Raw genomic sequence first — 15,189 nt, 5'->3', positions numbered from 1 at the left:
GCTAGTCGCAGTCCAGCAGTGACACTGAGGTGTTTAAAACTCCAGCACAACCGCTCCATCTGATATACTGTTTCTAGAATGTTACTCACAGTAACATTCCACCACCACACCATGGTCACATTCTTAAAATGATTTCAAAACTAAGGTGCTAATAATAATAAGTGCTTATTGTTGCTAATAAGCAACAACATTTGTCTTATTATACACATGGCACTGTCTGTTAAACAGATTACCAAGGAAATTCAGCAAAGACAGTCTCAATTTTCAAGATTTTTCTATATGAATCCTCTTCCAAAATCTTAAATCATTTTAATAAAGCATATCATGGTTTACAAATTTGTGTCATGTTCAAAGAACATTGTTGTTACATGTTTCTATGTAAAAACCTAATTTAATAGCTAATTTAATGCATAGAGTAATTACATGTTACTTAGTTTCCAAATCAATTTAAGTGGTACATATTGTCATCAGGTCAACTTACGCCGTTCAGCTGTATTTGTTGGGTTTACAACCCACAGAATATCATAGTCTTGGCAAGTGGAAACATCAGTGGCATCTATATAGCAGTACTTCCAGAGGTTAGACCAATACCACGCAGCCTTGATAATCCAAGCACCTCCTTGGCCACCTATGTAAGTAATCCTCCAGTAGTTCATTGCAAGTGTACAACACACACCAAACCAACCAATGGTCGACATGAGGAAGCCAAGTATCTGTATGGGATTTTTTCTCATTGTATTCTCTATTTTGTGGTCTAATCTAGAAACACCTTTCACCAGAGATTTTATGACTTGACTGAGCAGAGTGAGTGAAAGCTCTGTGAAAGCTTCTTTTTGAATTGAGGAGAATAACAGGTTCAAACCTGAGAGGATGTGTGTTCATGTGTGTGTTTATGAAACTCCTTTAAGGAAGGTGATGGCATGAGTACAGTGTTTTGATGTTATGCTCATCATGGGGTTTGTTTACTGTAAATGCTGGAGTGTGCACCAAACCTAAAATAGGGGTAATATAGGTAAAATATTGGGAGTTAATATAGGTAAAATACTTAAAAGACCATGCTGATCCTACTTAAAACCATGGCAGGAAAAATGAATAGATTACAAATCTAGAAAGTGGAGTATTAAAATCTTTGTATTTCATTTGAAAACAGACAAATTTAGGAGGAAGAGAAGAATATAATAATCATAATAATAATATGTTTATTTTATATAGCGCCTTTCACAAACCCAAGGTCGCTGTACACAAATGAAAGAGGAAAAATACAGGGCTTAGAAAGAGCGGAAATACAGAGAAAAGAGGAAAGTCTTGAGTTGAGTTTTGAAAGTAGAGAGAAAGTCAGAGGAGCGAATAGAGGGAGGTAATGAATTCCAGAGGGTGGGGGCAGCAACACTGAATGATCTGCCACCCATAGTAGAGAGTCTGTGTCGTGGGACAGAGAGCAAACCTAGGTTAGAGGACCTGAGCTGACGTGATGAGATATGAAGGTGGAGAAAGTTGGAGAGATAGGAGCATACAAGACCATGTAGAGATTTGAATGTTAGGAGTAGGATTTTATAGTGGATGCGTTCAGAGAAGCCAGTGTAACTGATGAAGGATAGTAGTGATGTGATCAGATATTTTTGTGGACATTAGAACTCTGGCTGCAGAATTTTGTATCTGTTGTAGGGGGCAAAGTGATTTAGCAGGTAGAACATAAAGCAGGCAGTTATAGTAATCTAGTCTGAAAGTGATGAATGCATGTACCAGGGTTTCGGCATCTTTGAATGAAAGTATGGGGCGGAGCCTTGCAATTTTGCGGAGATGGAAAAAAGCAGATTTACGGATAGAATTTATGTGTGGGATGAAAGTGAGAGAGGAGTCAAATGAAACGCCAAGATTTCGCACAACAGAAGACTGGGTAACTGGGATATTATCAACAGATAGACTACAGTTTGAGAGGGCAGAGATGGCTGACTTGGTGCCAATGATCATGAATTCAGTTTTAGCAGGATTTAGTTTGAGGAAGTTATTGTTTAACCAGTGAGTTATCTCCTAGATGCAGGACAGCAGTGTGGTAGGAGGGAAAGAGTCAGAAGGGTGGAGATCCAGATACATCTGTGTGTCATCCACGTAAAAGTGATAGTTGATGTCAAAGGAGTTAACTTTGTAAGTGAACTTAACAAAGATGTAAAGAATCTTTAAACTTCCTACATAAACAGACAGGAACAATAACTGATTAAATTCCAGGTCTCATTTGTGTCAAATTTATGTATATAGCAGTTTGTACAACACATGTTGTTACAAAGCAGCTTTACAAGCACCTGGGTCCAGATCCCTACTGATCAAGCCAGGGATGACAGTGACAAGGAATAACTCCTTAGGCGGGGTTTAGGAAGACACCTTGGGAGGACCAAGACCCAAAATAGAACCCATCCTCCATTGAGTGGCCCAGCTAGTGGGAGTCGGAATCAGCACGTCTGCTGGCAGCATCGACACATCCACATCCACAGCTATTTAATCAAGCCTTCAGTTAATATACTACATACATCAAAAGAGGGCAGATTTGATATTGTCGGAAAGGTAAAAACTAAGTGTAAGTGTATGTTCCTCTACTCAAAGTTGTCACGTCCAGCTCCGCCCTCCTCCCTGGTCCCGCCTAGTTTCCCCCGTTACCTTGGTTTCCCTTCTGTCTGTCACGCCCCTGTCTTTAGTGATATACTCTGAGACAGGGGAGCGAACGAGACACAGGTGCGGACCTGTGTCTCGTTCGCTCCCGTCTCAGAGTATATCATCCCCTCTGTTTCAGTCCTCCGTGTCGGTCATTGTGTTTGCTATGTCCCTGTTCTTCTTTGTGCCTTTTCCTCTCTGCATTCAGCATCCTGTAGCCTGTGCCTTCCCTTCACTTCTCCCTCGTGTTGGTCGGGTTAGTTCTGGTTTGTCTTCCCTGTTTTGGTCTTGTTTCTCTTTGTTTAATTATTTGGTTATTCCTTCGTACACTTCTCCCCATCAGTTGGTTTCCTCGATAGGTTTAGTTTGTAGTAGCGTGTCTCCTTCTCTTAGATTTGTGTGTATGCCTGCGTGTATGTATCCATGTTCGCTTGTTTATTCTGTCCTGGTTCAACGTGTGTTGTTAATGTTTCTAGCGATTGTGTTTCATGCTTCTGTGTATTGGTCTGTGTTTTAGTGCTGTGTTCCTATCCTGTTTAAATCGTGTTCGCGCTTTGGTGTTTCTTTATTTGTTGAGGTCTGTCATGGCATGTTACTCTGCTAAGTAATTCTTGTAGGTTCTCAGTTTTGTCTATCGCATGTTCTCCTTTGTTTACTTACCGCTTTATCTAGTTATTTTCCTTTGTGTGGTCCGTTGCCTGTTTTATTTAATAAATTATTCTATTGCTTGCATTTGCGTCACTCCCGTCCCTTGATTCGTTACAAAAGGACTGAGTGAAGGTTAAAATGAATAGGAAGGCTCTAAGCATGACATGGGTGGCACAGAGAAAGATAAAGGCATATGGAAATCAAAAGTGTCTTTATTATCTATAGCCACAAACTAAAAACAAATGATTAACCAGCAAAGCAGGTCTAGCACTTGACATTCGAAAACAATTTCTATTTGAATTCTATTTGAATCAAGTTGAGTTCCAATGCTAAGTCCATCACACTAATGCCTTTTTCATACTTCTCTATGATCGCCCTTTTCAACACTATTGATATTCTTACCACTTTTCTCTTCTGCTTTTCTGCTATGTCTTTCTTGGGACCCATGTTTTTGTCTAAAACAGTACAAAATACAAAAAAATACAGCAAAAGCTTGGAGCACAGCCCCAAAAAGATTTAAAACCCATTGAACAACAACGCTAACTAGGCATGGGAATAAAGCATGAACTGTATGCTCATTTTCTTGAAATTTTGCATCGAACTCCGAATTTGTCGAGTACTGAGGTGGTTGAATTCCGGGATGCTACTATGTGTATGTATGTATGTGAGGAGTGACAATGTCTTTTATTTAGTTCATTTCTGGTTGTAGTAGGGATTGGGGTGTGGACTGTTAGGAGGGGAGGAGTCTGGACGTTGCCCCTATAAATAGGGACAGAAGACGAATGAAGAGGAGAGACGTGAGCTTTAAAGGACGTGGAGTCAGTTTTGTCCTTTTTGAACTGAAAACTGCGACATGAGTTTTTACTAGAACACGTCGGTTCGACTGTGGAATGGCAGACAGCGGGCATCAGGATTAGTGACATTGCCTGAGCAAGGAGTCCGTGGGTAATGCCGCTGGCTGAGATTGCCGGGGTGATTTCTACCTTCATTGTGTACCGCTTCACTGGGAGTAGGCGTGACTTGCTCCCGGGAAAAGCGTGAGTGTAGTCACTGCGAGTAAAAACCGAGATTGGACACTTACTGCTTCCACGGCTCTTGTGGGCAGTGGCTCCAGTTCTCCTGTGTTTCAGCGCAACTTGACCAAACTGGTGACGCGGGACCAACTGGATTGGTGGTGGACTCCTCCTCGCCGCCTCCCCTGGATTTTTATTATTTTAATTACTTATTGTGTTATGTGGACCGTCCCCAGAGCCGGCCCTGACCAATGTGGTGCCCTAGGCGAGATTTTGGTTGGCGTCCCCTGCATCATCAGTCATCGGGTTTTTACACTCACACAGACACTGCAAAGCTTTATGTTTTTGATAGTTTTGAACAGTAAAATCAGTATTAAAGAAACAAATAAAAACCAAATGAATTATAAATATTACAGTATAACAATAAATATATTGCTCAAAAAATATTTTTAAACTATTTTAGATAAAATAGTGCAGAGAACAACTTTATAAAATAAATATTAAGAATAAATAAGCTACCAGTGCAAGTCAGTTCAATATGCCTCCTGCAACATTTTTGTTTACAGCCTAATTCGCCTTGCCTTTTTTAGAGCAAAGTCATCCATGACATCATCATAGGAAAGCTGCTGTGAGATCTCACAATTTATACTAATCAAAGAAAGTCCACTAAGGCGTTCTTGACCCATAGTAGATCTCGGGTATGTTTTAATGAATTTGAGCCTAGAGAAGCAGCAGCCACTGTAACAGGAAGAGTGTCAGAGATTCTAAGAGCTACCCACATATTTGGGTAAATTTCTGCCAGCTTCTTCTCATGAAGGAAGGTCAAACATTCCATGCTTGTCATATTTTTTGAAGGCAAATGAGAAATTTTGCATCTCCATAGCAAGATCTCTGCCATCAATATCTGGCTATCCATCATGGGTCAGAGCAGTGCTCAGGGATTCACAGTGCTCTAGCATCTCTTTGTTTGACATATTGGGGAAGTTGAGGAGGACTCCAAATTTGTCATTAACATCTGTCAAATTTTGAAATCTCTCATCAAGAGAAGTGAGAGCTGCATCCACGAGCACATTAAAAAATGTGGTTTCCATTTTTTTAAGTGCGTCACCAATAGGCTCATCTGAAGCCTCATAACTGAAGTGCCTTTTTGTGCTTCTCAACCGCTCGTTTGAGTACAACCTCTACGTTCATCTCCTCACACATCTCCTTTGCAGTTGTCTGTGCATCTGAAAATCCAGTGTGTCTGTAGCTGGTGAGGAAATCTCTGGTTTTCTTTAGCAAGTCAACAACCACATCTACCTGCAAAGAGGGTGACTGTATGAGCTTGCTCACATGCTGGATCTTATTGAGGATGTTGTACCATATGACTGTGCAAATAGAAAAGCGGTATGATCCAATCTCCTCAGACAAACACTGGGCTTCAACTTTCACCATAGGGTTTGCAGCAGTTTCTCTCACTACCAGAAGAGCCTCTCTGACTTGCCCAGCCTGGTACCTTACTGCCTGAATGCTTTTTATCCTGCTTTCCCACCTTGTCTCTGACCATGCTTTCAGGGTGGTTTTGACATGTTTCAGGAGGATCTGCCATCTTGGGGGGGAGGCTGAGAAGAGTTTGAATAATTTCATTAAATATCCAAAGTAGCCAGTGGTATCTGGTGAGCTCCTAGCAGCATCAGCAACCACCAGATTTAAAGTGTGGGCACCACATGGGACAAAGAAGGCTTGTGAGTTCTGCTGAAGCAACCTCGCCTGAACACTTTGTTCTTTCCCTTCATATTGGCACCATGGTCATAAGGCTGTCCTCTGCAGTCCTCAAAAGGAATGTTAAGCTCCTCCAGTCTTTTGAGGATAAGAGATGATAAACTTTCTCCTGTTGACTCCTCTGCTACAAGAAAACCCATGAAATGTTGCTTGATTTGTGGCATGTCTTTGAGAGATACAACCCTGACAATGACAGAGTTGTTCCTTATGATTTAGATCAGGAGTGCAATCTAATGTAATAGAGAAATACTTTGATGTTTTGATCTCTTCCACTATATTTTCCAGTACTTTTCCACTGATGCACTCTATCAGTTCGTTTTGGATTTTTTTGCCCATGTAATGTGTGTGACTGCTAGTTCCATTTTTCACTCTGACAACATGCTGCTCCATTACTGGATCAAATTTTGCAAGTGCCATCTCCTGCTTATCTATTGTTATCCCCTTTTCAAGATGAACTTCTAATTATTTCCTTGTTGCAATGTGTGTACTGTACTCCTGACCATCCTCATGGGTCTTTAGAAGGTGGTTTGCATTTTTCCAAACCCTTAGCCCTTCTCTATTCAATTTGTAATCTCTCTGAGAAAACATTTTGCAGCAGAAGCACACAGTACAGTACAAATTGTAATTCTTTTTTGAGTACATTAGCCAGCTTCTTTTGATTTTTCTCCATTTACTAAGACTCTTTTGAAATAATTATGCTGGCACCTTCTCCCATCTTTTTGTTTGCGAAATGTGAAACTGTTCATGATTTGAAATGGTTTTCTGAGAACAAACTCTATTCTTATCTTTTCAGTCAGTTCAGGGGGCCAGTCAGCAGGGTCTATTGATGGAGCATTTTTCCAGACGCCTGATGATGCAGCTTCACTTTGGTGAATTGAGGTGGAGGGGACATGAGTCTCTGATGCAGCTTGACTTTGGTGTACTGGGGTGGAGGGGACAGGAGTCCCTGATGCAGCTTCACTTTGGTGTACTGAGGTGGAGGGGACAGGAGACCCTGATGCAGCTTCATTTTGGTGTACTGAAGTGGAGGGAACAGGACTCTCTGATGCAGCTTCACGTTGGTGTACTGAGGTAGAGGAGACAGGAGTCCCTGATGCAGCTTCACTTTGGTGTACTGAGGTGGATGGGATATGATCGTATAATGCTGCTTCACTGGAAGGTGATAAGGTTGAGAATGTGTCTTCTGGTGGCCCAGGATGTGTAGAAACAGGATTTAAATATTTCAAAAGTGCATCTGAAAGGAACAGAGGAGTTTTAATATATGTTTATTTAAAAAATTTGCTGAGCTAAGCTAATAATAGCACCTACTAGGATTGGGCAATATGACAGTATTGTAAAATTGTGGCAGTATATTAAACACGTGACGTGACACAACGTGCCAAATCTGTACTTCGAAAAATTTGGCGCGTTCATTAAAAAGATTTGTGAACGGGGTTAGCAGTTGGAGCTCACTGATTGGTTATGGCAGTGGTTCCCAAACTTTTTCTGCTGTGCCCCCCTTTAGTAGATGAGAATATTTTTGTGCCCCCCCTACACCCCCCCCCCCCCCCCATATTGACTATGGATGCACCGATTCACGTTTTTCACTTCCGATACCGATTCAGATATCTGAGGCTTCGTATTGGCCGATACTGATCCGATACCCAGTGGCGGACTTAGCAATTTGGGGGCTCAAGGCGAAATTAGGTAGGGGGCCCATCAACATTAATATGCGAGAAATAAGTCAGTTAATCAGGGGGCCCCTACAGTGGGCTGCAGTGGGAGGGGCCCAAGGCAGTTGCCTAGCCATGCCTCTATGCAAAGACCGCCTCTGCTGATACCGATCTGATAGAGTAAAACTGTGCTGAATCGACTTAAAGCATTTTTTTTAAACACAGACATACTGAATTACAAGTTTATTGAAAACTCTGCACCAGTATAGCACACTTAAACACACATAAAACATGTAAAAACAAGACAACTTGCATTTGTTCAGTCAGTGCAATTATGAATATAACATTGAATGTAAAATAAATAATACCAAAGAACCTGAAACTTACAAAAACAATAGGTTCACAACTTTGGTCAAACATGAAAAAAATAAACTGCAAGAAACCTTTTAAATGGTTCAAGAATTCTAAATATAATTTAAAATAAATAAGGAGATGAAATAAGAGAAACAGCAATACATATGCGGCTAGTTTGCAAGCGCAGACATCACGCAGAGCACAAAGCATGTAATGGCCAGAAATATGTGTACTGTCTCTTTAAGGGAGCGAGTTGAGCGCACGTATGGAATATTGTTTTTTTAGCTTTCTGCCGTAGACCAAGTCAGACCACTGCTGTTTATTTTATTTCTGTAAGTAACGCATTAAATGAGCTTTGGACAACTCACCAGTTCATGTATGAACAGTGAAGTATTGCTGGAGCCCAGGTTTATTTTGGTCAACCAGCAAATAAACGGACTAAGTGGAATACCACCAGCGCGAGTATTAAGGTTGAACTCCAAAAAGCAAGCAATACAAGCATAGAATTAGACTGAATAGATCTGTTTTTATGGATCGGTCACATTGTCCCCGATACCCGATCTAGAATTTTTTCAGATATTAATATCGGAATCGGTGCATCCCTAATATTGACACATGTGCACGTTTTACTTTCAAGCTCTGCGCCCCTCCTGCAATAGCTCCGCGCCCCACCTAGGGGGCGCCCCCCGCACTTTGGGAACCACTGCGTTATGGAGTGGCGGTTTTCACTAGGATCATACAGAGGGGAAAAACCCATAATGAAGATGAGTGCTAGTTATGAGTCAAGCGAACTGGTTTAAAAGAAAAACACCACGGCTACAAATTGGCAGCATTTTGGATTTGTTTCAAATTAAAAGGGAGAGCCAGCAAAACTATATGAGTCAGCGTGTGTATTGATATGTGAAGTTACATGTTTCACCACAAGTGGGCAGTATGACCCCTGGCCATGACCTGATAATATAAGCAGTTGTATGCAAAGTCACGGCAGTTACCAGTAAAGTTCTTACTGATACTCGGTGTGTATGTCTCGTCATTACATGGTACCAGGATAAAGATATCGAACCGACGACAAGGATGAATTTTATTCGACAACCTGAAGAGTTAAAGTTGACTGGTAATGTCAGCGAGAACTGGAAGAGGTTTAAACAAAGTTTTGAACTTTATTCGCTAGCTATCGGTCTTGAAACCGAGGGAAGGAAGATAGCATTACTGCTAACAGTGGCGGGGCGAGCTGCACTAGATGTGTACAACACATTTGTCCTCACGGAAGAAGAAAAGGACAACTATGAAGTTGTGATGAAGAAATTTGAGGAATATTGCACACCGAGAACAAATGAAATGTATGAAAGGTATGTGTTCAGAAACCGGCTTCAGAAAGAGTCAGAATCGATCATGGACGTAATTTTGATTTCAAAAGTGGGGGGGACATAGATTCGTCGCTATTTAAATATTTGGTTTTAACCGTAAAAACTGGGGGGGACCAAAGCCGGCTTTTGAAAAAGTGGGGGGGACATGTCCCCCCCGTCCTCCCCCAAAATTACGTCCGTGGAATCGATTGAACAGTATGTCACAGACCTACGCCTGAAAAGTCAGTCATGCAACTTCGAAGCATTGCGTGATTCAATGATAAGGGACCAAATTGTAATCGGGGTCCAAGACAACAAAATGCGGATGCAATTATTGAAAGAGACCAAGTTAACGCTGGAGAAGGCAATAGAGATTTGCCAAGCGTTTGAGAGTGCAAAGGCACAACTAAAGAGCTTCAGCAGCAAAGAAAGTGAGACTGTTGAGGTTGATTCAGTGCAGCGAGCGAAGCCGAAAGCAACGTTGCATGCAAAGAAAAGAGATGCAAAGCCCGGGCAAGAGAGCGGGAACTGTGGAAGGTGTGGAATGCAACATGCACCGAAGCAGTGTCCAGCCTTCGGGAAGGAATGCCGCAAGTGTGGCGGAAAGAACCACTTCGCAAGGAACTGCTTCTCGAAGAAGAAGAAGGTGCAACTCGTGCAGAAGAAGAGCGACAGCGAAGAGGAGCCGTTCTTCGTGGATGCAATCGAGGGCGAGATGAATGCTTCGAGCGATGAATGGATTGCGTGCTTGAATGTGAATGGCACGGACATCCCACTGAAGCTCGACACAGGTGCGCAGGTAAACATCCTGCCAATGAAAGATTTTAAGAGACTGGAAAACAAACCGAAGTAAGGGACAAAAAGTAAGGGACAAAAAGATTAATCTGAGAACATACGATGATAAGCCAATACCCACTAAGGGAATGTGCAGAGTAACACTGACAAGCAAAGGTCAGAAAGTAAATGCTTTGTTTGTGCTAGTTGAAGGAAATAGACGAGCAATTCTGGGTTTGAAAACATGTGATCAGCTTGGTCTGATTAAGAGAGTGAATGTCATTGATACAGACAAGGTGACAAAACGAGAAAGCACAGAGGCTACTACAAGTAGGTCCAAACATACTGACTGGGTGAAAGAATACAAAGAGGTGTTCGAGGGCATAGGCCGCCTACCAGGCAAACATAAAATTAGGCTTAAAGAAAATGCAGAGCCAGTCATACATCCAGCAAGAACAGTGCCAGTAGCTCTTAAAAAGAGGCTGAGGGAAAAATTTGACTCGCTAATAACACAAGGAGTCGTCAGACAAATTGAAGAACCCACAGAATGGGTTAACTCCTTGGTCATCATAGAGAAGCCAAATGGAGATTTGAGATTGTGCATAGATCCAAAAGATCTAAATAAGGCGATACAGCGTGAGCACTACAGGCAACCAACAAAATCTGACATAACCAGCACAATGAGTGGAGCAAGCTATTTCACAAAACTAGATGCCTCATCTGGGTTTTACCAAATAATACTTGATGAGGAAAGCTCCAAATTGTGCACATTCAATACGCCATTCGGAAGGCACTGCTTTCTGCGATTGCCGTTTGGGATTAGCTCAGCCCCTGAGGTATTTCATAGAACCGTGCAACAACTATTCGATGGAATAGAAGGGGTAGGAGTCTTTATCGGAAAAACAAAACAGGAGCATGATGAGAGACTGGCCAGAGTTCTCACACAGGCACAAAAATCAGGTTTGAAACTTAATAATAGTAAGTGCCAATTTGGGGTGCAGGAGATAACGTACCTAGGTGAGAAGTTATCTGGGGCAGGAGTGCAACCAGATCCAGAAAAAGTGCGAGCTATAGCTGAGCTACCAGTACCGCAGGACAAAAATGATTTACAGAGAGCCTTAGGGTTGGTGAATTACATGGGTAAATGTATCCCAAATCTATCAGCTAACACAAGAGCTCTCAGAAGTTTGTTAGAGACCAACTCAATATGGCAGTGGATGGCAGAACATGCCAGAGAATGGGAATGGCTCAAAAGCACTCTAACACAGGAGCCAGTGTTAAAATTCTATGATCAGGACAAACCATTGAAAGTATCCACTGATGTGTCCAAAGCAGGCCTAGGAGCTGTGCTTTTGCAAAAGCATGATACAGAGTGGTATCCAGTCGCATACGCGTCGCGCACCATGACAAGCGCAGAAAGAAATTACGCGCAAATAGAGAAGGAGACTCTAGGCGCAGTGTTTGGATGTGAAAAGTTCCATGAATACGTGTACGGACGATCAGTAATATTAGAAACTGATCACAAACCACTGATAGCTATCTCTCAGAAGCCACTGGGTGACGTACCACCGCGCATCCAACGTCTAATGTTAAGACTACAGAAATATGACTTGACATTCGAGCTTACACCAGGAAAGCACCTAGTTGTAGCCGATGCACTGAGTAGGGCTAGCTTGCATGACACCAATACCACAACAGAAGAAGCGGTGCAAATTCATATCGACTTAATTAGGGTACACATGCCAGTGTCAGATGCAAAATGGGCGGAGATAATAAAAGAAACACAAAAAGATGAGAAACTAAAAAGAGTAATGGAACAGATACATCAACCAGGACAGGTTAAGCTTGACAAGCCTTACCAACACTTTAAAGATGAACTGTCTGTGTTAGATGGGGTTCTGTTAAAGGGTACAAAGATAGTCATACTTACCACCATGAGAGCAGAAAAGGTCAAAATAGTGCATGAAGGGCATTTGGGTATTGAGAAGTGCAAGAGACGTGCAACATGCACAAGGACATTGAGGCATATGTGCAGAGCAGTGAGACCTGCCAGCGCCACAGATACCAGCAAACAAAGGAGCCAATGAGGCCCCATGACAAACCTCAAGAGCCATGGAGGAAAGTGGGCATGGATCTATTCCAGCTAAAGGGCAAGGACTATTTGTTAGTCATGGACTATCATTCAAACTACCCTGAGTTTGTAGGGTTGAGAGACACAACAGCAGAACATGTGGTTGCACATACAAAGACTATGTTTGTACGCCATGGTATCCCAATGACTGTTGTAAGTGATAACGGACCACAATTCACGAGCCAGTGCTTCAAAGACTTTGCAGATAAATACGGGTTCAAACATGTGACCTCAAGCCCTCTGTACCCGCAGTAAAATGGGTTGGCAGAGAAAGGAGTGCAAAGTGTGAAGCGCATCTTGAAAAAAGCTGCAGACAATGCAGAAGACCCTCATCTGGCGATTCTGAATTACCGAGCATCACCACTGGAGAATGGACTTTCACCAGCAGAAACGCTCATGAACCGGAAACTCAGAACGCAACTCCCATCAGCAACTCATCAGATGGAAAAGAGAGAAGTGAGGCGTGATGAGAGACAAACTGAACTGTACAACAGAACAGCACGGCCTCTGAGACCACTTGCACAAGAGGATATAGTGCGAGTGAGATGTGATGGAGAATGGGGACCGCTGGCTAAAGTGGTCAAGGAAACAACTCCCAGATCATACGAATTCATCACAGAGCATGGTAAAACTATGAGGCGAAACCGACGTCATTTGCTGAAAGTGCCTCAGACAAAATTGAGAGTCATGGACAGTGACACAAGGAAAGCACCTAGTTGTAGCCGATGCACTGAGTAGGGCTAGCTTGCATGACACCAATACCACAACAGAAGAAGCGGTGCAAATTCATATCGACTTAATTAGGGTACACATGCCAGTGTCAGATGCAAAATGGGCGGAGATAATAAAAGAAACACAAAAAGATGAGAAACTAAAAAGAGTAATGGAACAGATACATCAACCAGGACAGGTTAAGCTTGACAAGCCTTACCAACACTTTAAAGATGAACTGTCTGTGTTAGATGGGGTTCTGTTAAAGGGTACAAAGATAGTCATACTTACCACCATGAGAGCAGAAAAGGTCAAAATAGTGCATGAAGGGCATTTGGGTATTGAGAAGTGCAAGAGACGTGCAACATGCACAAGGACATTGAGGCATATGTGCAGAGCAGTGAGACCTGCCAGCGCCACAGATACCAGCAAACAAAGGAGCCAATGAGGCCCCATGACAAACCTCAAGAGCCATGGAGGAAAGTGGGCATGGATCTATTCCAGCTAAAGGGCAAGGACTATTTGTTAGTCATGGACTATCATTCAAACTACCCTGAGTTTGTAGGGTTGAGAGACACAACAGCAGAACATGTGGTTGCACATACAAAGACTATGTTTGTACGCCATGGTATCCCAATGACTGTTGTAAGTGATAACGGACCACAATTCACGAGCCAGTGCTTCAAAGACTTTGCAGATAAATACGGGTTCAAACATGTGACCTCAAGCCCTCTGTACCCGCAGTAAAATGGGTTGGCAGAGAAAGGAGTGCAAAGTGTGAAGCGCATCTTGAAAAAAGCTGCAGACAATGCAGAAGACCCTCATCTGGCGATTCTGAATTACCGAGCATCACCACTGGAGAATGGACTTTCACCAGCAGAAACGCTCATGAACCGGAAACTCAGAACGCAACTCCCATCAGCAACTCATCAGATGGAAAAGAGAGAAGTGAGGCGTGATGAGAGACAAACTGAACTGTACAACAGAACAGCACGGCCTCTGAGACCACTTGCACAAGAGGATATAGTGCGAGTGAGATGTGATGGAGAATGGGGACCGCTGGCTAAAGTGGTCAAGGAAACAACTCCCAGATCATACGAAGTCATCACAGAGCATGGTAAAACTATGAGGCGAAACCGACGTCATTTGCTGAAAGTGCCTCAGACAAAATTGAGAGTCATGGACAGTGACACAAGTGACATGTCGATTCCAAGCCAGACAGAACAGCCAGAAATGGCAGAAAAACAGAACTTAGAGACAGACCACAATGGACAGATTGAGGTGACAGAGTGTAGAAGCTCACAAAGACAAATTGTGAGACCCAAGAGATTGAGGAAATGTAATGATGTGCTTTGAGATGAATGTATAAAAGTGGAAAAAAAAAAAGATTGTTCCAAACTGTTTAAAAAAAAAGGGGAGCTGTATTGATATGTAAAGTTACATGTTTCACCACAAGTGGGCAGTATCACCCCTGGCCATGACCTGATAATATAAGCAGTTGTATGCGAAGTCACGGCAGTTACCAGTAAACGTTCTTACTGATACTCGGTGTGTATGTCTCGTCATTACAGCGTGTAAGATCTGCTTGTAAAAATTCTCTGCCAAAGATGGAAACACATCAACATGCATTCTCATATTAAAACAAAGCACCCTTCAGTTACAATTCAGCAGGTGCTATAAAAGTCTTGACTCTTTAATTACTTGTCCCTTTAATTAGTTACCACTTTAATTGGAGCTTTTTCCCAATAAAAAAAATACAAAAGAGACGATAGAAGGTGATTACATTAGCAACATCTGATGTTTCTGCTTATTGTAGAGCCTCTAATCCAGGGGTCACCAACATGGACACCAGGTCGCCCGCAAGGACGTCATGAGTCACCCTGTTCAAAAGCATCTTTTTTTTTTTTTTGCTACTATTAGAGATTGTCCGCAGTTGCCGTGTGGCTACTAGCTAGCGGGCTATGTAAATAATGTACTTGTGGTTGCCGTGTGGTACTCACCGTGTGGTACCCCCCACAACAATCGACACTTGCCACCACCACCCCTCCCTCCCCCCTGCTCAACAATCAACACTTGCCGCCACCTCCCCCCCCAACAATTATAATACGCCGCGTTTGTATTAAACTGGTAGCCCTCCGCAATAATTGGTATCC

The 15,189-nt window shown here is 42.5% G+C and overlaps 1 protein-coding gene across 4 annotated transcripts in view; it reads right to left on the bottom strand.

Moving 5' to 3' along the window:
• The window catches only part of LOC143512127 (claudin-10-like), a 91,612-nt gene that overhangs the window by 37,335 nt on the left and 39,088 nt on the right, over positions 1-15,189 (bottom strand). The window contains exon 1 of one of the 4 annotated variants that reach the window (XM_077002074.1): positions 482-7,538. The exons of the other annotated variants lie outside the window; for them this stretch is intronic. Coding sequence (XP_076858189.1) covers positions 482-734 — 253 coding nt within the window. The 5' untranslated portion in view covers positions 735-7,538. Of the gene's footprint in view, positions 1-481; positions 7,539-15,189 lie in introns of those variants that run through there. 4 annotated transcript variants of the gene reach the window in all.

This window comes from Brachyhypopomus gauderio, chromosome 4 (genome assembly GCF_052324685.1).
Source record: "Brachyhypopomus gauderio isolate BG-103 chromosome 4, BGAUD_0.2, whole genome shotgun sequence".
NCBI lineage: Eukaryota > Metazoa > Chordata > Actinopteri > Gymnotiformes > Hypopomidae > Brachyhypopomus > Brachyhypopomus gauderio.
The sequence above is the reverse complement of the archived record's forward strand: the minus strand, read 5'-3'. Positions and strand labels throughout refer to the sequence as shown.